The 22799-nt window shown below is 55.5% G+C and overlaps 2 protein-coding genes across 7 annotated transcripts in view; one reads left to right on the forward strand and one right to left on the reverse strand.

The window, feature by feature from the left end:
• The window catches only part of DCAF6 (DDB1 and CUL4 associated factor 6), a 102130-nt gene extending 97905 nt beyond the window's left edge, over positions 1 to 4225 (forward strand). The window contains exon 19 of one of the 3 annotated variants that reach the window (XM_032389423.1): positions 3017 to 4225. In XM_032389423.1, the coding sequence (XP_032245314.1) occupies positions 3017 to 3081 (65 nt within the window). In that variant the 3' untranslated portion in view covers positions 3082 to 4225. The remainder of the gene's footprint in view (positions 1 to 3016) is intronic. The other 2 variants (XM_032389424.1, XM_032389425.1) reach the window with 2 other exon arrangements.
• Positions 4226 to 9614: 5389 nt separating this feature from the next.
• The window catches only part of GPR161 (G protein-coupled receptor 161), a 48311-nt gene continuing 35126 nt past the window's right edge, over positions 9615 to 22799 (reverse strand). For all 4 annotated transcript variants that reach the window (XM_032389475.1, XM_032389476.1, XM_032389477.1 and 1 more), the window contains exons 4-7: positions 20368 to 21092; positions 14903 to 15007; positions 13182 to 13301; positions 9615 to 11312 (exon numbers count right to left, since the gene is read on the reverse strand). In XM_032389475.1, coding sequence (XP_032245366.1) covers positions 11047 to 11312; positions 13182 to 13301; positions 14903 to 15007; positions 20368 to 21092 — 1216 coding nt within the window. In that variant the 3' untranslated portion in view covers positions 9615 to 11046. The remainder of the gene's footprint in view (positions 11313 to 13181; positions 13302 to 14902; positions 15008 to 20367; positions 21093 to 22799) is intronic.

Raw genomic sequence — 22799 nt, forward strand, 5'->3', positions numbered from 1 at the left:
CAGTATTCCAGGTATGATCACGTGTGCACAGTCGAGGAGAGTTAGTAACGGACTGTGATCCTGCAGGCGCAGGCTAGCCACAGAATAGTCCAGCCCCTCCATTACTCCACAAGGCTTCCTGGGAAGTCCAGGGAATAGATTCGGGGCGGCGCCTTCCTGGTAGAGCTGTGATTTTTAATGAAGGCTGCACTACAGATCCCCTGTCGGGCTTTTTCAGCTGCAAATACTTGGGTCCTACCCCCTGAAGATTTTCACTCATTTTATCTAAATAGGGCTTGAGCTTTCGCATTTTCCAAAAAGCAACCAAAGTCATTCTCATGAATACTTCACTAAAGACTATGGTGTCTAAATGTGGTGTCTCTCTCGATGGGATGGGGGCCCCCAAATGTGGGATGAAGCAGATTGGGTGGAAGCCGGTGGCACGGGCAGTGAAAGTATCCACCTGAGGCAGAACAAAGGAGCTAGAAGTTTATTGAATCCACTGCCCAGGAGTGGCTCAGGAAAGCAGAGGACAGGCTGTCTGCCACAAGGCCGAGGGTGGGGGCTGTTTCTAAAGGGGGAAGATGAAGGGGCATGGCTACGTGTGGAGTTTTCCCTTTTTTGCTAACTGTGCCTGGTTGTAACTAACCCATTGGTTAGTTAGGGCCTATGGCTTTTTCGAGGTGGGTCTCCTGATGTAGAAGTGACTCTTATTTTCAGTTTTCATTTAAAAGAAGAGTGTTTCTCAGACCTCCTCGGTCTGTAACTGCCGACCAGAGATTGGTGTCAGCATTGAGCTGCTTTGCAGTTCTTCTGCCTCAGAGGTGTAGCACTTCATGAACAAAAGATTGCATTTAATTTATTCTTAGAAACTGGGTTTCCATTCTGAGAGAGAGGACTGTGCAGCAGTTGGTTGAGATGGGTTTGAGAAAAGAACAGTTATTCTGCCCCCTTCCTTATTCTGGAAGCCACTGTCCGTTATTCACTGACCTGTATTAGACACTCTTGGCCCTCACTTGTCTCCTTATGGCTTGCTTTGGACTCTGCAGAATCCTTTTTTTTTTTTTTTAAGATTTTATTTATTTATTTGACACAGAGAGAGATAGCAAGAGAGGGAACACAAGCAGGGGGAGTGGGAGAGGGAGAAGCAGGCTTCCCGTGGAGCAGGGAGCCCGATGTGGGACTCAATCCCAGGACCCCTGGGACCATGACCTGAGCTGAAAGCAGATGCTTAACGACTGAGCCACCCAGGCGCCCCTGGACTCTGCAGAATCCTAACGTCTACCCTAAACTCCCTGATTTAAAGGCTGAGACAATTCTTGTTAACCCTCCCATTTCCCCATCTTCATTCATAGTGTGACAAAAGGAATTTGGATAAGAACCCTACACACTTTGAAAGATATAGTGTGACCTGCTTCCTCATGCTTCCGACGTGACAGGAATAGGTTTGTTGAATTAGTCAGTCATATCCAGGATTCCCATTCATGGTAATCTACTTAAGCTGATAGCAACTTCATGTTTTATTCTGTCATGAAAGTATATCACACAACAAAAAGAGTGTCATCTCTTTTATATTAACATTCGTTAGGTAGCCTTTTATTGATCAGCGATTCTTCCACTGTGTTTAGATTCCTTGGTGATATATGAAGGTCTATCCAAATCTTGTTTTTGTTCACTTATTTTGCAAATGTGTATTGAACACTTATGTAATAATGATGATAGCTAAAATTTGTATAATTTAGGTTGTAAATCATATACACATACATCATCTCATTAGTTTGGCTTTGAAATGGAGTCTGCACAGAGGGGATTTAGTCCAATTCAGCTGGACAATAAATATATAGTCTCTTCTGTCTACTGCTCTTGGTATTGTTGACTTAAGATCCAGTGAGAGAGTTTAAGCCTCCGTAGGTAATAAAATTTCAGGATTCAGTCTTCTCGCAGTTGACAGTGGGGCTCAACCCTCCCCCCATGTTTAACCTTCGTATTTTCCACGTTGCCTTGGGCAAATGCTTCTGTGGCCGAATGGGCTCCATCCTCATGGTGCCAGTGCTTTTATACTGTTGCCTTCTCTACACACCCTAATGTGACATATCTGATCTCAGTAAAACTTCTATGCGTTTATTTCATAAACTGTCCCTGAACATCCTGTACGAGGCTCTGAGGATATAAGATAAAAAGAAAAACCTCCTACCCTCGCAGGAGCTCAAAAAGCTCTTGAGGTCTGGTCTGTAAGAAGACACGCAAATAAATGTCCCTGCAGTTAGGATCTTCGTTGCACAATAGACACAGGGAGTCTAGAGTGTAGAGGAAGGAGTTCATCATTCTGCAGGTTGGATGTGTGAAAAAGTCTGGGAAACATTTCACAAAGGGGATAATAGTTGTATTGAGATGAGTAAGCAGAACCTTTATAGCTGGAAAACTGGGCGAGTGTCCCAAGCAGAGGAACAGCAAGGATAAATCGTGAAAGCTGGAGAGAGCATGCCGTGTTCACTCACCAGTTTATAATTATATTTTCACCTGAGTGGTTAATCTAGATAAGCTCCTTGAGGGCAGAGACCACGTGTCTGTTTTGGCCACCGTTCTTAGCACAACGCCTGGAACATAGCAGATATTTAAAAAATCTTTAAACACACAGATCCTCAAGAATGGTCCCCAGGTTCCCCCACAGCCTCCCCTCAGTCTTTCTGGTGGCACGATACACCTCCTTAGGCTCCTGGACTCCAAGGAACATGGTTTGAAAACCACTGCAGTAGACCGTGATATATCAAGATCCCTAGGGTTTTTCTTTTTAGTTTTTATAGGTTTAGAATTACATGCATATTCAAAGTTACAGTGCTCTGTTTCCTTTACTCGTTTTTTATTTGTTTTTAGCAGCAAAAACTAACTTATCTACACACAGAAGTGAACTGATTTTTACATGATGATGTGTTGGGCTGTATACATGTTAATCAGTTTTAACTAAAAGGTATTGAAAGTTCTTTCAATTATAATACTAAAAGCATTTCTTCTTGTGGGTCTCATATATGTTTTGCAGACCGGTTGGAGGGTGACAGATCAGAAGGCTCTGGTCAGGAGAATGAAAATGAGGATGAGGAATAACCAACTGTTATTGGCAAGCACTTAGATGTTCTGAAATTTGTAGAAGACATTTATTCTATTTTTTTCTTTACAGAGCTTTAGTGCAATTTTAAGGTTATGGTGTTTTGGAGTTTTCCCTTTTTTCGGGATAACCTAACATTGGTTTGGAATGATTGTGTGCATGAATTTGGAAGAGTGTGTAAAACAAAACTAGCAAAATGTTTAAAAAACTTTTTGCCATGTGTGAGGAGTGCTAGAAAATGCAAAGTGCAATATTTTCCCTAACCTTCAGATATGAGAGCTTGGATCAATGTGGAAGAGTAATTTTCATTATAGTGAAAATGTTGGTTCAAATAAATTTCTACACTTGCCATTTGCATGTTTGTTGCTTTCTAATTAAAGAAGTTGGTTGTTTTAAGATATCCTGAATATGACTTTTTATTTCATGCTTTACTACCTTCACCCACGTTTTCTGGTCTTCTCGGTAACATAAGGCTCTTTCTCTATTCTTTTCTAGACTTGATAACCTTTTCTGTTTTGGCTTCTGTGTGATAGAATCCCACAGAGGAGCTTTTTTTCATTTCTCTTTACAAAGCATGTTATCTTCACTTCCAGTCACCGTCTGTCACGATTAGCGGTACCTCTCTACCCAAGTACAGGGGTCTGGCTTCCAGCAGGGAGCACGGAGCATTGCGGCTAGCTCCCATGATGGAGCTCTGGAAGCTCTGGCTTCCGGTCTTCCCCTCTCTAACTTCTAGATTTCAACTGAAAGCTGTTGACCATCCAGTCTTAGGATTCCAGGTCTTCCTTTACTCTAGTGTCTGACTCCACCCAGGCCTGTAGCTTGGGGGTTCGGAGCTGAAATGCTCCTGTAGACTTAACCCTGCCATCATCCTCCCTTCCCTCTCCCAAAGTGCCGTGCTGTTCTCCAGCTGGGCCGTGCAGGACTCACGGGGGGGCCAGGCAAAGCATCCCTGTGCTGCGTGGAGAGCCGGCACTGCCCCTTCCCACAGGCTGGCTGCAAGGCCAGGGACACCTGCTACTGAGAGAAGGCAGATTGGCTTTGTGGATAGAGGACAAAGAACTCTTCTGTTGGCTCAGTAACTTCAGTTGGACTTCAGCATCTGGCTCTCACCCTAGACAGGGCACATATGTTTTCACATTAGGAAATGTGGTAAATGGTCAAAGGGAAAAGGAAGGCGGGTGGGGCAGAGGCTACTGGAGGGCTCAGTGGGGTCAAGGAGCTTTAGCCAAACAGGGCCACTGCATGACTTCTGGAAAGTACCAGGGTCTTAGTTTCTGGTTACCAATGAGTTATGGGATCTGCTTAAGCCATGTGACTTCTCTGGGCTTGTTTCCTCCTCTCTACAGTGCGGGTAATCCTATTTGTACCACCTGTGTCCTGGGGCTGTGTTAGGACCCCACGAAGCCACGGAGTTTGAAGGGCTTCATGGAACAACTGAAATGACCACTGGAAGCACATAGGACGTACGTCGTTTCTTGCCCTGTAATAAAACAGTAACGGAGATGCTGTAGGGAGGTGCTGGAAGGTGGGTGGGGCAGAGGCTACTGGAGGGCTCAGTGAGGTCAAGGAGTAGTAGCTCTTTGGCCAGAAGAGCCCAGAAGAAAATCAAAATTGTACTGTCCGCTCTGGCACAGGACGTCGGTAGTAGGGGGGCCTGGGGGGCGGGCAGAGGGTACATGCGAACTCTGACCTTTCTGCTCCGTTTTGCGGGGAACCTTAAAACTTACTTTTTTTTTTTTAATTTAATGGTATTTGTCAAAGGAGTTAGGTCCCCTGCTGTTAATTTTGCAGAGTGTGGGTACTGTGTGTTAAAAAGGAGCGGGCAGGCCAGACAAGCAGTCAAGGAGGCAGCAAAGAGAAAACATTCTAGAGGCAGCGTTGACACTTCACGACTCCCTTTATGTTGGGGCGGCCCCAGCCGGTCCCATAGCTGGACCTTGGGGCTCAGCTGCAGCTTGGACCCAGGATTATGATCTCAGTGGTGGCAGGTGAGGTGGTCAGGTAAAGGTGGTAGGTTTTGTGCCTGGAGGTTGCTGAGTTTCACTGGCAACCTGCCCCCCACCCTTTGCCTCTGGTTATGGGACAGACATCTAGAGAGTGGGTTGGTGTTCATTAAGCCTCCTTTATTTTTTTTTTTAAGATTTTATTTATTTGAGAGAGCATGAGCCAGGGGAGAAACAGCAGGCCCCACCCCCCGCCCCACCCCCCTTTAAACCTCCTTTAAAAACCTTGGGTTAGGAGGTGCCTGGCTGGTCAGGCGGTAACTGCAGGTGACTCCGATCCTGGGGTTGTGAGTTTGAGCCCCATGTTGCATGTAGAGATTTCTTGAAAATCTTTAAAAAATAGGGTGCCTGGGTGGCTCAGTGGGTTAAGCATCTGCCTTTGGCTCAGATCACAATCTCAGGGTCCTGGGATGGTCCATGTCGGGCTCCCTGCTTCTCCCTCTTCCCCCCTGCTCATGTTCTCTCTCTTGCTCTCTCAAATAAATAAGTAAAATCTTTAAAAAAAAATCTTAAATAAAAATGAGAGTGTTCTGTATTTCTGGGTCATGCTAAGTCATTTAATAATAGTCTCTGAATTTAATTGTCTTGGAGGAATTTATGAACAGCACATGGATGGATGTACTGAGGTGAGTGTGGTGTGGACATTGCCACCTCCCAGTTCTACAGCCATCAGCTCCTTCCTGCTCTGTCTCCTTCCCCTTGTAAGCCCACCGGAAGGGAGGCTGCACTCGAGGATGTGGCTGCACACAGTGGGTCAAGGGGACACACTCAGAAAGTCCACAGCCCAAGTACAAATCCACAATTTCCACAGCTATACATGTACCAAAACAGATATTTAATCAGGTAGACAAAACTATTCTAAATATATTTTACTCATTTATAAATATTATGATTTATAATAATCCTAAGCATTTTTCTTATCTTAAAAAAAAACCATCCAAAAACTTCAAGTGAAATATATTTCAGGATTAGCTTGCTTTTGTTTTGCTTTGAAGGTTTTTAACAACTTCTGCATCCAGGGGTCCATTATCAGAACACAGCCCAGAACTCCTGTCTCTTAGCGTATCCACACCAGAGTGACAGACCTGCTTCCCACCAAATAGGCTCGCTCCGCAGCACTCGGGGTGGCCATGCTTGCCCAGGCCCGTGATCCCCGTGGGGCTGTCTTTTCATCCGGGAGGGGCTCACTTACCTGTGACTTGGGATATTTCAGAATGGTGGTGTGACAAGGAAAACCAGAAATGGCTTCTAATTCCTAAGCCGTTAATACTATTCAGGAAAATTCTGAGGGAAATGAACACAGCTTTGTGTATTATGTTCTCCTAAAAATAACATTGAGCAAAATTGTGCTCTTGGTAATCTTATGCAGATTTGAGTTTGTGCTTTGAAATCTTTCAAATAAATCCAATCACTTTCCTTGGGTTGCCGTTTTTTTTTTTAGGTCTGGGAAGCCGATACTCCAGGCTCCCCAGCTCTCTGGTCTCCAACAGTTTCTACCCACCTACTGAGCCCAGCTAGCCTATTCTAATAATGAGGACTTCTAAGTATCCCTCCACCTCCTCCCTTTCTCCTCCTCCTCTGCAAAGTTGCAAGTTGGCTCCTTCTCAGTCACATGGCCAAGACCTGGCATTTGACCCAGACTCTGGCTTAATGCACTTTGGGAGGTCAGACAATCCCTAGGCTTCTCTCCCTGGATTCTGTGTGTCCCTGCTCCCCAACCCAGAAGGGTGGTCAGGCTCTGTCCCCTCCTACAGTCACATATGACAGCCATTTTCCTTTGCTTTAGAGTGAAAATTATGACGTCCCTTCCGTCTTCCATGGGACTCACCTGGGGTTCTGCATATACTGTGGGTACCAGCGTGGACTCCCATCCCTGTATGGCCTCCTGCCACGGGGGCTTGGAGGATCAAAGACTCTATGAGCCCAAGACCCCCGGCCAAGCAGTCACTATCACTGGGGGACAGAGCTGTCCTTAGCACCCAGGTCCCGTCGCAGGGGCTGTAAGGGAGGTCAAGGCTGAGCTCGTGCCCTGGCTTGGGACTCTCCAGCAGGCCCCCAGGGGCCCATCATCTTTGATTGCCATTAACAGAAAAGCTCATTGTTGCTCCTTCAGATCTCTTAAATTCCAAACGCTACTTCACCCTTTCCTCCCTTTCTCTTGCCTTCCCCTGCCTCGCCACATCCCCCTTCCCAGAAGACACGACAATTCCCATGGCAACAACCCTCAGCACCTCCTATCCCGGATAACAGTTATCCTCGCCAGAGTTTCACTTCCTGTCCTGGAGATGCCCCTAAAACCAGACTAACGCACCCACCTCCCGCGACCGGGCAGCCACCGGGGGGCTCAGCTCCAGGTACCGCGCAGGACGCAGCGATCCGCAGGGTCACCTCGGAGGGGGTCCACCTGGACTCCGCGTCCCCACAGAGGAAGACATCGCACACCTCGTCGTATCGATGAGACAACCGCGATGCAAGACTGAGGGGCCCAAGGCTGCCCGGCTCGGAAGCGGCAGCGCGGGATGGGGACCCAGAGCCTGCTGCGCGCCCCCACCCCCCGCTCGCCCTTTCGTAGCCACGTCACCCTCCCCGGTTCCGTGGACAGGAGGGCAGCCGGGGCTCCAGGCTGACCGCTCGACATGGGCAGACCCTGTGGTCCATCCAGAGACCGTCTCTAACGACAAGCATCTCAAGGGCCTCCTGTCCGGATAGGAGAAGCGTTCCGTCGTCAAGTCGGAACATGTCCTAAGATCTCCTCCGTATCAGCGCTCTTTCCATCGCTCTCCGGTCCCACCACGAACGGCCTCCCGGCTGCAAATCCCGCGGCAGTCTCCCGGCTCGCTCGGCTCCGCGCAGCGCCGCACCGCGGCTCCCGCAATGGGGCTGGAGAACGCTGCGCCGCCGGCCCTCCCGCCCCAGCGCCCATCGGAGACGCTGCGCGCGGCGGGTCTCGCACGGAATAGAGCTGCCGGCCGGGGCTCCGGAGGCTGCGGGCTGCAGGGGGCACCGGCTCCGCGGGGAGCGAACCGGCGTTCAGCCGCACCCTTCCCTTCCCCGCCAGACACGGCCCACGGCGCACAGCCCCACTGCTGCCCCCTAGTGTCGGGGCCCTGAACGCCCCAGCGCCGCGTGCTCGGGAGCGTGTGCCCCCAGGGCCCCCAAGCCTGGCATCCGGGGCACAGCACAGGGACCCGGTCAAGTGGCAGCTTCAATGAGAGAGGCAGAGATGGGCAACAGCCCTCAACGTGGGCCTGTCAAAACCGGGACCCGCAGGACTGAGATTCTTAAGCGACCGTGTGGCCCAGTGTCCCCTAGGAAGGCCTCAGGCTGCCCAGGATAAAGCTGGCACGCCGGGTTTGGTGGGGGCAGTTGGGGTTTTGACCTTCTGCACGGAGGGCAGGGTTACTTGAGAAAGTGTGCGGATTTCCGCCTCTTCCTCTCCTCACCGCCTCCCTCCCGTGCTCCTCCTTTCTCACTCGCTCTTGCTCGCTCTAAGGCTGCATCAAGGCAGACTGGAATTCCTGAATAGGCAAACTGTGGCTCTAGCTGCCCGAACTCCTCCGCGGCTTGGCTCAGACGGTCCCCTCCGTCCCTAAGTCCCCTACCTGGAAATGCCTCCCTCCGCTGAAGAGTAAGAGGACCTGACTTTGCCATTTCTCGGCATCTCGCTCCGCCAGGCCTCTCCCTGCGTGAGAACGAGCGGAACGAGCGGAACGCTTTAAAGCTTCTGCCCCGCGCCCAGCCCGGGGCTTTGCTCGGAGCGCATGCGCCGCGTCCGGCAGTGTCCGCAGAAAACAGGGAAGGCGGGGACTCTGTGAAGCGTGCTAGCTCTAGACAGGCCCAGACGAAACCCTAGCGGACCCCAGCTGGTCTGGGATCTGCCAGTGGGGACTCGGGGTCTCAAGACTCCCTCCAGCCCGGCCTGTGCAGTCCTGGGGAAGCCCCCCTCCACCCCCGCTTGCAAGCCAATGTGCTGCTCTCAAGAAGGCCTAAGGGGCAAGCCGCCCGGCTGTTGCAGCCTAGAGGCAAAGGCCATCTCCGGGCATCTTAGTCGGTCAGGATATGGTCCCTTTACCGGACAAGTGTACGGAGAAATACATACACGCAGAGCACATAAAATGCCCTCGGAGGGGCGTCTGCGTGGCCCAGTAGGTTAAGCGTCTGCCTTAGGCTCAGGTCATGATCCCGGGTACCTGGGATCGAGCCCCGAGTCGGGCTCCCCGCTCAGCGGGTAGCCTGCTTCTCCCTCTGCCCCTCCCCCTGCTCACGCTCGCTCTCCCTCTTTTTCTCTCGCAAATAAATAAGATCTTTTTTAAAAATGCCCTCAGGTTTAGGAATGCCCCCCGGGAGCGGGAGCAGAGCCCACGGGTGCAGCTGCCCTCCGCTCCTCCGGAAAAGCCGCCACCACCCCCCACCCCCCGAAGCTAGACCCCCGCGGGGCGCCCAGCCGACCGGGAGCACTGCTGATGGGCGCGGGCGCCGCGAAGGCAGCAAGCCCCACGCCGCGGGAAAGGGCTTCCCGCCAGACGGCACAAGGACGACATGTCACCAGGAGCTGGCGAGGCGCCAAAGACACCACCACAGAGGGAACGTGCCGTCTGCAGTAGCTGCATCTCCTGGGGGCCTGCCCTCTACCGACGCCCTCGAGTTCGGAAGGCGGGGAGGGCGGCGAAGGCGACCCGCGGCTTCCCACGTCGCCCCTGCGCTACTGCTGTCCCACCTCAAAGGGGGGCCGGGCAAGCCCTAACCGGAGAGCTCACTCCCGGCGCTCCGCTTCTGCGTCCGGGGGGTCGGCCTTCGGGGAGCCCCCCCACCCCGCCCGCTCCACCCGGGCTGGGCGAGCCCACACACGGCGCCCGCAGGGCTGCGCTCGGCCGTCAGACGCCATCAAAACTGTGCCCGCGTTGGCCCGAGGGTCCCCCCCCCCACTACAGATGCCGAGGACATCAAAGACCACAGCGGTACATGATCTTCCCACCCCCTTACCCCACTTTCCGGATGGCTCGAGAAGTGACACGAAGTCCCAAAGGGTCCAAAAGGAGGAGCTGGGCCAAGAGCGTCGGCGGAGAAAGGCCACACCTCCGTCTGCTTGCCCTGTGGCACGCTGCCCGGGGCCCGCAAGCCGGCTGCTCTGGGCGGTGGACACCACGAGCAAGCTGGCGCCAGGCCTCCCTGCGCGAAGGGGACGCCCTCCCGGGAGAACAGCAGCTCCGTTTCCCCGCCCAGCTGGGCACCACAGACCCGCTCCCGCTTGGGAAGATGGGGGGCGGGGGCCCTAACCAAATGCATTATTTTTTTAGTTCTCGAAATGAAACATCTGGCACCTGCTCCTTCCTCGTGTCTTGTATAGTGGTTGCTCCCTTCTTTTTAAATACCAAAGCATCAGTCAATAGGGAGGGGGGCAGGGCGGCCCCATCCCCAGTGACAGCAGCCCCGGGGCCGGGCCGCCCCCACTAGCACCAGCAGGCGGCCCCCGATGACTGCAAGGTCCCCACCACGATGGAGGCGTGGAAGCCCCTGCCAGAGGCTCTGCTCCCGGGTTCTCCTCCGGGGAGCATTCAGGGTGGCCTGCACCAACCACGCGGACGCGCAGGGGACGGTCCTGCTCTGGCTGGAAGAAGTGCCGTTCTCCCAGGAGCACTGCGAAGGGCTTACCTCCCGAGACCTCTGGGACAGTGCCCGGCTGCCCCTGGACGTCCTGGAGTAGAAGTAACCCACGCGGCCGTTTCCTTCCAAGCCACGGTCCCTAGTCTCCCTTCCATACCCCCCTCCCAAAAAGTCATGGCCACACCTCCGTCTGCTTGCCCTGGAGCCTCCGACGTCTCTGGTCCCATCGCCAGGGCCCACCCGGAGCCGGCGGGCGCTCTCACAAGACCCCGTGGTCAGCGTTTTTCCGGGTGGCTGCACCCCAGATATCCCTCCCCGGGGCGCCCCTCTGTGGGCCAGTCCGCCCTGAGGCCCTCATCGCGGTTCTGCAGCTAAAATGTCCCCTTCCTCGATGCTCTGCAGCTGCAGCCTCTGACCCGCAAGAGTCCTGCTGCCTCGGCGGCCCCCGAAGCCGGCCCCCGGGACCGTCCGTGCTGCGGCCAGGACCTCGGGCAACGCCTCCTCCCCGAACAGCTTGATCTTGGCTTCGGCCTCTATGACTTTGGCCAAGCTGGCCGCATAACTGTCCAAGGACTCGTGCACTTCGGCTTTCACGTGAAGAACAGGGTTCCTGGCGGCATCTGAGGGGGAAGCAGAAAGGTTAGCCGAGGGCTGCGAGCCGCGATTACGGGGAATGTGCCCGCGGATGCTTCACCGCCCGGGGAGGGGGCGGCGCAAACCGAGGGCGTGGGTTCTGTGGCCACGTTCCCTAGGCTCGAATCCCTGACGTCCCAGGTCCTACCTGGGGAGGCGTGGAACTGATCTGCTTCCTCACCTACAGAGAGAAGGTCACGGGGCACCTCCTCCTAGGGTCACGAAACTGTGATCATTAAGCAATTCTTTCTGAGACGTCTAGGTCTGGCCCACAAGAGAGGCTTGATAAATACTTCCTAGTAATGATATTCAAAATTCCACACCTTTGAAAGAATTCTCTGGTACTTCAGCTCCCTGGAACCATATAATGCCTATCTCCTGGCCACACTGGCTCACGCCAGCCAGAACCTCAGGGTTGGAAGTAACATCAAGGTCCGCGCCCCAACCAGGATTAGGAGCCCTGACAACTCACACCAACAGAGACAGCAAATCTTCAACCTCACACCCAGTGCCTTACTATTACTGCCCTGGCTGCCCATCTGTCCCCTGCCATTTTGGGGGGGGCAGTTCATCCCCTACCCCTCACATTTTCTGGAGAGGGGGCAACTTCCGCCCCACGTGATGAACACTCCCTGTGTCATCCATTTCGGGGAATCTGCAGCCAGCCCCGGCGTGCTTCATACACGTGATGAAGGAAGAGGGGAGAGACACGTGGCCTCCCCCCGCCCCTCTCCCCTGTGCTCCTCTCTGGCTGCAGACAGGCGGCCCTCACAACTGCCATCTCCACTAAGCAGGCCTGATGCGGCCAGACTGGCCTAGGTGGGCTGGGCAGATCAGGGAAGGAGTCACTCATTTTTTATTTCCGGGGGTAAAATATGATAAAGCCCACGAGGCTGCAGGCCAGACTCTGTCCTGGAGTCTACTTTGTCTCTCTGACCACTGTGACTGCCCCACAATTTGGCTGGGAGAAAACCTGGGATTCACCGCCAACCCAAGGCTCTGACAGGGCTCTCCCTTCCTGTCACAGTCAGCATCCCTGAGTCCCTGACACCATGTCCGCACCCGTCGTGCTGGTGGCTGTCCTTGCATGCTGGGATTCGGAGCGGAGAGGACCTTCCTTCCGTGGGCACTCTGCACGGTCCCCTGTCCCTCTTCTGATCAGCGTGTCTGGATGGGAAACCAGACCCTAACACTTGTCTCCCACCTGTCCTGATTCCAACCCCAGCACCGAGCTGCCTCTGGAACAGAGGGTCTGGTTTCCCATCCAGAGGCGACTGGGGGCTGGGGTTGGAATCAGGACAGGTGGGAGAAAAGCACGGGCGCCATAGCAGAGCTCATTCTGTTCACGGAACTCTCGGGCCCTCATCGACTCCAGGGCCAACGGATGGTCACGGGGGGGGATGGTCACAGCAGCAGCCTCTGCTGATCTAGGAACACTCGGGGGGCCACTGCTTCCATTTCCCACATGAGGAAGCGGGGCTCAGAGCAGGCAAGTTCAGATCTCTGCCCATGCCTGACCCAGAAAGGAGAGAAACTACGGAGGGCTCAGACTTTTACCCAATCCGGCAGCTTCCCAAGGAAGGAGATGGGAATCAGGATCTGTGTGTGTGTGTGTGTGTGTGTGTGTGTGTGTGTGTGTCCACCTAGAGTTCAACAGCCCCTCCCTTCCCACCTTCCCACTCCAGCAGTGGGAGGCCTGAGGCCAAGTGTGACGGGCGGGGTTGGGAGCAAGCAGGGCGGGGGGGCAAGGCGGGGAGGCCTGGGATGCTGGGGATGGGAGCAGGGCTGAGCCAGGGAATTTGCCCAGGTCCATGCCTGTCCCCCCAGGCTGTCCTGAAGCATCAGCACAGACCCACCTTTGATTTGCTCCACTTGATCCTCAAAGGTCACAGAGCTCCTTCTCTTGGGGGGGCAAGTACAGTGGGAGGGAGGGTTGTCATCAGACGTGTAGTCCTCGAGCAGCATCACGTCTGGTCCTAAAACCAAGCGTGGGTTGTGCACACAGAACTGGCGAAGCAAGGTCCTCCTTCTCCACCTCTCTCCACCCCCCTGCACCCTCTCTCCCATGTGTTCAATCCCGCCAACAGGTGCAACTCCCCGCCTGCAGCATTTGTCCAAGAAACACTGGGTGCATCACCTCCTTTCGGGGTGGCTGCAGCCGGAGCCCCGGGGCTGCTTCAGACACAGGAAACACAGCCGTGTTCCCCAGACAGCAGGTTAGTGCCACAACTATAGTGACTCAGGGCATTGAGCCAGGCCTGGGACGGAGGGGAGGGGGCGGCAGGGCCCTATGGCAAGGAGCTCTGCGTTCTGAGGATTCTTACGGTCTGAATTTCCATCACTGTTAAAATATGTTGTGCTAAATAAACATTTAAAACTTGAAACTATAGAGTCCTTTGGGGATCAAAAAAGAATTGAAAAATATACCCCCCAAAAGAGTGGGGAAACAAAGGCAGAGAGGCAGGGGGTCCTATTAGAGAGAGCTGGGCAGAGCGGGGGTGCGGGGCTCCAGGCTGAGATGGGGCCCTGGCCGGACACTGGGGCAAATGTTGGGACCAGCCTTGTTCCATCCTGGTCTCCAGCTTGCAACCCTTCAAGGCCTTAGTGCTCCGGAAACGAGGAAGACGGGGCAGCCCCGGGGTCCTCCTGCTGTTTCAGGACCGGCTGAGAAGATACCACGGCCTCACACGAGGGACTCGGGGCGAGAGGGGCCGGCGTGACCAGCGGTTCAACCCACCAGCTGACAGGTGACAGAACACTCTCAGGGAACGTCCTGCCTCCAGGGAAAACTGCCCACGACAGAAGGCCGGGTCTTGGTGTCAGCCCGCGGCCTACCCCAGAGTTCCACGACACTGGCTGAGGCCGGGACAAACAGGTCAGGGCAGAGATGAGTTTTCACAGGCTCCCCGCTGCCGTCAGCCCAGCTCGTGGGCACAGGCTCGCCCCCGGGATGCAGAGCGGAGGCCCCCGCCCACCCGCCTCTCGCCAGGGCAGCAAGCAGCGGCCGGAAGGAGGCGCTCCGGCCCGCAGGATCCCCTGGGGGGCAGCACCTGGGCGGGGGGGGGACGGGGAGCATCTGCGCTGGAGATGTGTTTCTTCAGGGAGACCAAGTTTCTCAAGGGCAGGCCCAGGGCTTGCCAGGATGGCGACGAGAGGGTGTGATCTCAGTGGGACTGCCCCTGATAGAGGGAGGACCCCCCCAGTTCACAAACGGGGATGCTCCCAGGCTTAGAAAGAGGATTGAGCATGTTGCCCAAGAGAACACAGCTCGGAAAAGGCCCGTCAGACACAGAGAGCCGGGCAGCTGGATGCCGAGCCGGGCGCGGCCGCCGGTCTGACACCAGCAGCAACAGCTCCTGGTCACCAGCACGGCTACTCTTCCAAGGGTTTCACTTCACTGGGATCTGACAACAGCCCCGTGTGGGGGAGAGCGGCACCCAAGTCCCCACGCTCTACAGGGGGAAACCAAGGCCCCGAAACGCTGGCAAGCTGAAGGCCGCGGCGAGAGGCCCATGCTCGGGGCCCGCCCGCCGGCTGCTAGCCTGGCACCGGGCCACGCGGCAGCTGGGACGCTTACCTGAGTCCTGGGAGCAGCTGAAGCCAGTGTCCCCCGTGCTGCTGCTGTTCCCCAGGGGCTGTCCGCCTGCCATGAGGGCCGTGAGGTGGGGGGACAGGCCCAGGTCTGAAAGGTAAAGTCGGCACCGTCACCACAGCCCAGGTCCCGCCGAGGCGGCCACGGACCCCCCCTCTTCGGTCGGCCCCACCGGCCTCCCCGCCGCCTCCCCGTCCTCTGTCTCTGGCACACCGGGCTCTCAACCCATGGCAGGATCGGGAGTCCCCAGCTGCCCTTTCCCCTCTCTGCCTCTTGTTCTTATCCCGGGGGGGGGGGGTCTGCCCTGTGACAGGATTCCCCGGGCCTCCGAAGACGAAACTCTCACACCACCACCACACGCCAGAAGGCAGGTGGCAGGGAAAACGTGCGGCGCATGGTCTTGGGAGATGGCCTTCCAGTTAAACATGGGATGTGGGTGCACCGTGACCTCCTGAGATCCCACTTGAATACCGGGAAGGAATTTTCAAGCGGCGCAAACCGCAAAGTGGGAGAGAATGCCTGCAAGCCGGAAGGTGAGGACAGGGGGCCTGACCCAGGGAGCGGAGGCCGGCGGCTGGGGAGGCCTGGGCGGAGGCCGGTTCTCACCCAGTGCCCCCCAAAGCCCAGGACCTGCAGGCCCAGGAGCCTCTGCAGCAGGTGGGGCTGGACAGAAAGTCTCCGTAGGCAGTGGCGGGTCCCGTCCACCACTCTGCCCAGCCCAGGCTCAGGAGCTCGGGGATAACCCGGGGCCGGCCTCAGAGACCCCCGCCACGGCTGAGGCGACACCGGCTAAACCGCGGGCGCAGTGACAGGCCACAGAGTGAACAGCGGGACACCCGCCCCTCAGTTCCCGCAACCTGGCCAGGAGAGTGAGAACCCTTTCCAGGGCGGTCGAGCGGCCCGAGCGCCATAGTCAACGGGCCTCGTGCGCCCCCACGCAGGGCCCCCGCCTGCTCCCAGGGCCTCGCCACCAACATGGAGGAAGGCCAAGGTCACTAGACACTCAGGGAGAGGCATTAGCTTGAAAGAGAGGAAGGAATACAAAAGAAAGAAAGAAAAGAGAAAAAAATGGATCTCAGAGGAGACAATGGAGGAAGCTTAAGAATTAAAAAAAAAAAAAAAAGAATTCTACTTGAGTCCCCTGAGAAAGTTGAGAGAATAACGACTCCATGGAGACCACGGGACTGGAGCTCTTGGCAGTTAAAGCCGCGGCACATGAAGTCAAACCCCCCTGGCCTGGACTGAATGAGCACCCACCCTCCCCCGCGGTCTGCCTACAGACCGGACGGGGCTCTGTTCTTTACTCTCGCCCTGGGCCTTCCGAGGGTATGAGGTGATGGACAGCGCGCCTCCCTTCCTTCCCCGGAGCCCAGGAGGAGACGAGAAGGGCAGGCTTCTCTCTGAATCACCCGTCCGTGAGCTTGGGGAACCGCGCTCGTGCGGAGCGCGCCGGTGGAGCGGACTCGGGCCAGAGAAGACCCCGCAAGCGCTCATCCCCATCCTGGGCCTTGGCCTCAGCCCGTGACCACGGCTCGGCAGGAAGCCCGGCCCGGGGAGGGGCCCGCGGGGGGCCAGGCGCTGCCGACCGGGGTGGCCGAGGCCGCGGTGGGTTCGGGACACGTCTCTGAGGCTGCGGTGAGAGCCAGAACATGGCCTGGTCTCCAGCAGCGGGACGAGTCGTCTGAGCCAGACCGCTGTGGCTGGGCTGGAAGGTCTGGAACCGGCCGCCCGGCGGCCCTGCCCCGTCCTGTGTTTACCCGGCATTTACCACTCCACAGTGGGCGCAGTTACCCTGGGATTTTTCACACGAAACAATAACACATCTACCGGGTTGGGCCCAATCCAAGCCCCGTTACAAAATTAAAATAAAAAAGGCACAAAGGTGACAGGCCCCAGGGACCTGATCAAGCCTGGGGTGACTCAGAGTCACTAGTGCCCTGCAGTTCTGAGCTAAATTGGGCACTCCGAAGTCACCGGAAGCCCTCTAGGTGGCACCAGGAAAGGAACGTATAAAAGCAGGTGGGGAAACTCAAAGGTCCCAGGGTGGCCTTCCCTCCCTCCAACCCCGACTTCCCCAAGGGGCCCTGCAACAAGGCATCTCTCCTGTGTGTGTCCACATCCTTCTCTCCAGAGGACTGCTAGAAAGGCTCTAACCCAGTTCCAGGAGCTTCGGGCACCAGGTGGCAGGCATTTGTAGAGGCTGCCTTCCCACGGTGCCCAGGCCACCCTCCCAGGCTGGGGTGGGGTGGGCCCTGGGCTCTCCGCCCTGCCTGGGATGGAGGTCTGAGTCACCCAGTGGACGAGTTGCTGGAAGGGCAGCTTGCCCTATCTCCTGAAGGCCCCTGATCACCCGAAGCCACCTGTCAGCTCTGGATTTGTGGTCTGGCCTCGCCAGACCACGTGTGAGCGTTCAGCTCACCTTCCAGCACTAGAAGTCAATGTCAGCTCCAGAGCTGACCCAGATCTCCATTCCTCAGGGAGCCTCCCAGGCAGCAGGCACTTTGGTGGCTCAGTGATAGATAAAAACTTAAAAACCTTAGGGAAAACCTTTGCCTTTGCACTTCTTCAGCTTGGAGCTAACAAACCCACTGATTATGGTGGAAATCTGTGTATGAAATAAACAATGACAACGTGTTTCTCAAACTCCTGGCCTCCCTGAGTCAGCCGGGAAGCTCCAGATATTTCTGGAATTCCTCTCTGCCTCTGCTCACAGCACGCTGAGGATTCCTTGGTTAAAACTTCCCAGGTGGCCACCCAAGTGGAAAGGAACAAAACCCAGACAGAGCTTGCAGTCCTTTGTGGCTCCTTTTAGAAGGGATCTCCCCTTATTTCTTTCCCTGTGCGACCACCGGGGCTCGGGCACTGAGGGAGGAGGCCCAGAAGCTGATTTTGGTTCTGGAGTCTGGGCGGATCCAAGCCAGGCCCACACGGGGCGTCCGAAGAGGGTCCGCCCGGCGGGGCTCAGCCAGACGGACCGAGGCCCAGAAGGCCGCGGGCATTCCCGGTGTGGGCGGGACGCGGAGGCGCGGGGCGGGGCGCGGAGGGGCGGGGCGCCGGCCACCAGCCGCCTTGGACTCGCCAACCAAACCACAGCTGCCGTTTCCCGCCCCTTCTCCTGGCCGCACGACCTCGACCAGCACCGTCACAGGTGATCTGCATGGAAAACCTCGGCCAAAAGCAGACGTTTCTTTTTGTGCTAGCTACCCTCTCCTCCTCCATTCTCTTTCCTCGTTCTTTTTCTTTCCCCATTCCAGCTTCCATGGAATATAAAGCAGGTCATATTTTTTGCCTAGAAGACAAGTGATTTACAAAATGGTAATAAGTTAATCAGAGAAACGAAACCAGACCCTGGACACAGTCCTGGCTCACAAGGCGTACTTGGACACAGGAATTGGCCAGGGCAGGCAGGGCATGGGCACTTCAGTGGTTAAAATCCGGGGTATGTAGACATTCTTTTTTTCCTCTGGTCAAAATAAAAAGTCCCTCCCTTGATCTCAGGGTCATGAATTCAAGTCCCACGTTGGGCATGGAGCCTACTTAAAAAAAAAAAAAAAAAAAAAAAGCAAAAAGTCCCTGACTTCCTTCCTCTCTCAAGAAGAAACATTCCATCAGCCCATGAAATAAATCAGTGATGTTGGTTTGTTATTGCCTCACAGAAAAGCTCTCCTATCACACCACCACCACGGAGTATTCACGATAATTATGAGCTATCTTTCCACCCTCTTGAGAGGGAAGTTGGAAGACCTCTCTCAACTGTAATCTGAACTAGCTTTTTCCAGTTGATCTAAATGTCTTCAAAATCTCTCTTCCAATAGCACTTCCAGGTGATAATCTCCCTCAAACATGACCCAAAAAATCCAGCTACGTCCCCACTAGAATAACACGGTACTAACTGCTAGAGGCAAGATCCACCAATGCATGCTAAAAATACTGGGTGAAGGCTGAAGGAGAGAGAGGATATTTGCACAGCCTCAAAGATCTCCCCCATTGTGTGTATTAATTGCAATGGAAACCACAGTGACTTTACAGGGGAGAAACCTGACAGATACCCCTGAACTGTATGGACTGAATGTGTCCCCCCAGAATTCATATGCCCTAAGCCCCAATGTGATGGCATCTGGAAACAGGGCCTTTAGGAGGTAATCAGGAGTAGATGAGGTCATGAGGGTGGGGTCCTCAGAAGAAGAGACCTTGTTCTGTCCTGTCTCCCCGCATCCCCATCATGTGAGCCCACGCAAGAAGACAGCTCGGAAGAGCGCTCTCACCAGAACCCAACCGTGTGGCACCTGATCTCAGACTTCCAGCTGCCGGAACTGTGACAACTCTGTGTCTGTGGTGTAAGCCCCTCGTCTATGATATTCTGTGACAGGAGCCTGAGCTAAGACATTAAGCATCAAGGTAACATGAACTAGTAATAAGACGTATGTGCCCCTGACGTGACCACTACAGAGCACAGCACCCTCACAGCATCCCTGCCGAAAACATACGACCTCATTCTAATCCTGAGAACACATCAGCTAAACGCACCCGGAGGGACCTTCTACGAAATCCCTGACCAGGGCTCCCCAGAGCGTTACTGTCATAGGGAACAAGGGAAGAATGAAGACTTGTCAAAGCTTGAACAAGACAAAGGGGGCCATGACATGATTGTGAACTGGATCCTGGTGGGACAATGGGTGAAATCCAAACCAAATGCATAGTTAATATTAATGTCTTAGTTTTGGTAACTGTTGTGGTTTGGCCAGATGTTAACACCAGGAGAAGCAGGGTAGATGCAATTCTCTGTACCCACTTCCCAGCTCTTCTCCAAATCTAGAATTATTTCAAAATAAAAAAGGGTTAAAAAAAAAAAAATTATCTCAGTCTAGAGTAATTCCTCTGGGTCTCACCAAAGGTGAAAGGATTGTCTCCAGAAACTTGTCCGCTCCCTAATCATTACCAGATGGAGGAGCAGCTTTATACACAGGAGACGGTGACATTTTGGGGGGGGGCTGGGCACAACGTGAATTACCGGTGACAATACGAGGAAGCCGCTGACCAGCAAAAACGGCCCACGGAGGAGCGTGTTCGGGGATGCGCAGCTGAGGCTGGCAGCAGTGCCAGCAAGTGGGATGTGCTCTACAGAACACGGACAGGACAGGACGGCCAGCAGCGGAGGGTGGCCCAGTCCAACGCCTGGGCTCTGCTGTCGGTAGAAAGAAGGCCAGCGGGCTGTGGCTAGGCTAACAGAAAACGGACTTCTGAACTCTGGCGTCCCCTGCCTTGAACTGCTGAGCTTGCGCAAGGGGCTTGGGAAAGACAGGGGACACTCTGGGATGTTCCTTCCCCGATGGACACCTGGGCTTGGAGCCTCTGAGAGCTCAGCCATCAACACGGCAGAGCGCCCTAGAGGACCACAGGCTACTCCTGGCTGAGGTGGGCACCCCTTTCCCAGCAGGTTCCCAAGTTACCTGTGATCCTGTTGGAAATGCTGAAGAGCCTGGAAACCCTCTGCCGCGGCACGAACGGCTCCCGGTGGTACCGATCCCCAAAGCACAGGCCCAGCAGCTCCTTGCGAACCGTCTTGTTCCAGAGCCCATAGATCAGGGGGTGGCAGATGGCGCTGGTAAAGGACAGCCACGTGGCCCAGGTCTCCAGGGTCGGGGAGACATAGTTCTTCCCCCAGAGGGCCTCGGAGGTGATGACAAGCATGTAGGGGCCCCAGGTGACCATGAAGGCCCCAAGGACCACCAGGATAGTGATGAGGGCTTTGCACTGGTTGGCCGAATAGACCACACCCTGAAAGGCGTTCCTCCTGCTGCCGGAGGAGGAGGTAGAGGTGCTGGAGTTCTTCCTCCCACCCCTCTGGGCGTCCTCCTCCACGATGACCACAGCGCCGCAGTGCACCTTGCGCGCCTTGACCCTGGCCACACGGAAGATGAAGCCGTAGCACACCAGCATGACCAGAAAGGGGAACAGGGCACACCAGATCTGCCAGAAGGCCGTGTAGCCAGGCTCCCGGTGCCACGCCGCCACACACATCCACTTGAACTCGTCAAACTCCACCGACGACCAACCGAACAGAGGGGGCAGGCAGCCGATGAGGGAATGGAGCCAGATGTAGACAAGGGCCATCACAGCTCGGTTCCCCGTGATCTTCATGGGGTACACCATGGGGTACAGGACAGCATAGTAGCTAGAGAAAGGATGGAGGGAGACGAGAGACAGCAGTCAAAATAGGGAAAATATCCCCGAACGGGTACCCAGTGCTCTCCAATGTGGGGAGTTTTGCTAAACTTCTCCATCCCATCCAGCCATGGGGCGAATGCTCCTATAAGTAGCCCCTTCCCCAACTTGTCCCTGACAAGTCACAGACAGGGCCACGTTACACAGCTTTGTGGGACCCTTCTTCCGTCAAGAGCTGGATGCCAGGATGAACCCAGAGCTCAGGGGGCCCTGTCTCCAAGTCACAGTGCCAGAGCCCCATCAGATCCGGAGCTGGGGGAGTTCTGAGGGATCCTGCCTTGAGCCAGATCACTTCTGTGTTGCCAGCATTAACCCACTTAGATCAGTTTTCAGAGGGTCATTAAAAACCAGACTAATGTGGGCGCCTGGGTGGCTCAGTCCTTAAGCGTCTGCCTTCAGCTCAGGTCGTGATCCCAGGGTCCTGGGATCGAGTCCTGCATCGGGCTCCCTGCTCAGCGGGGGCCTGCTTCTCTCTCTAGCTGCTGCTCCCTCTGCTTGTGCTCTGTCTCGCTATCTCTCTCTCTGACAAATAAATAAATAAAATCTTTTAAAAAAAACCCGAGTATCGAAGGACTATGGGGTTCATTCATTCGAGAACATTCACCGAAGCCCTGCCGTGCAGAGCACTGTACGGTGTACCAGAAAGGCAGCGAGGAGAGGCGGGCGGACAGACGATAAGAAGAGTACGAGAGTCTGGAATAGGAAGAGCTACATGTCGTCCTCACAACAACTGTCTGACACAGTGAATATTACCATCACCCTCATTTCACAGATGAGGACACTACAGCAGAGCAGGAAGACGCAGCCTGCCCAAGACAAGGGGAAGAAACAAGACATACAGCCAGTCCCCAACGCACATGCCAGCTGGAGTCCACACGACAGGGGTGGCTGCCAATCCCTTGGCCCTGTGTGGAGGGGGGAGGCCTGGCGGGGCCCTGGCCCAGACGGCGGGGTCAGTGTGGGCTTCCTGCAGGAGATGGCCCACAGACCCAGGTCTTCAAAGATCAGAGGCCCTGGCCCAGGAGTAAGTGAGGTGGAAGGCAGCCTGGGGGGTGTGGAGACGCGAGCCTGCACCCCATGGGGAAGCTGCCCGGAGCGCCATCAGACAGGTGCAGAGTGGAGGCGGAGCCGGAGATGGGAGGCCAGGGGCCGGGGGCCTGCCTGGGCATGCGAAGCCTTGCAGGCCTGACCCTTGAACTGGAAAGGGTGAGAGGATGTAGACCATGGGGTTGGAAGTAAACCAGCACCCTCCCCACCCAGACATTTTATCCAAAGGAAAAGCTGTTTCATGAATAACAGGGTTTCCCCCTGAGGGCAGCGTGTGCAAACGACAGGGGTGGCCACACAGATGCTGCCTGGTACAGACAGGATGTGAGAAAACGGCCGTGGCTATGAGGGCCACACACCTCCTGTGAAGCCTCCTCCCCCACTGGGACCATCCTGAGTCACCTCTGGCACCAGCGGCTCAGGGACAGGGCCACAGCCTGAACTGCCCCCTGCCACGCCTCTCCCGGAGGGGCTGCCTCCGTCTGCACCCTTGGGGAGCACCTTCCTAACCAGAGGTCAGCCTGGGGCCGCTGATGTGGGGCTGCGGGCTCCTGCCAAGATGGAGCGTGGAAAGATAGCGTTTCCGGTGTGGGCTCTGAAGAGGATCCTG

The sequence above is a fragment of the Phoca vitulina genome, unplaced genomic scaffold (genome assembly GCF_004348235.1).
Source record: "Phoca vitulina isolate PV1807 unplaced genomic scaffold, GSC_HSeal_1.0 scaffold54, whole genome shotgun sequence".
In the NCBI taxonomy this organism is placed as follows: domain Eukaryota; kingdom Metazoa; phylum Chordata; class Mammalia; order Carnivora; family Phocidae; genus Phoca; species Phoca vitulina.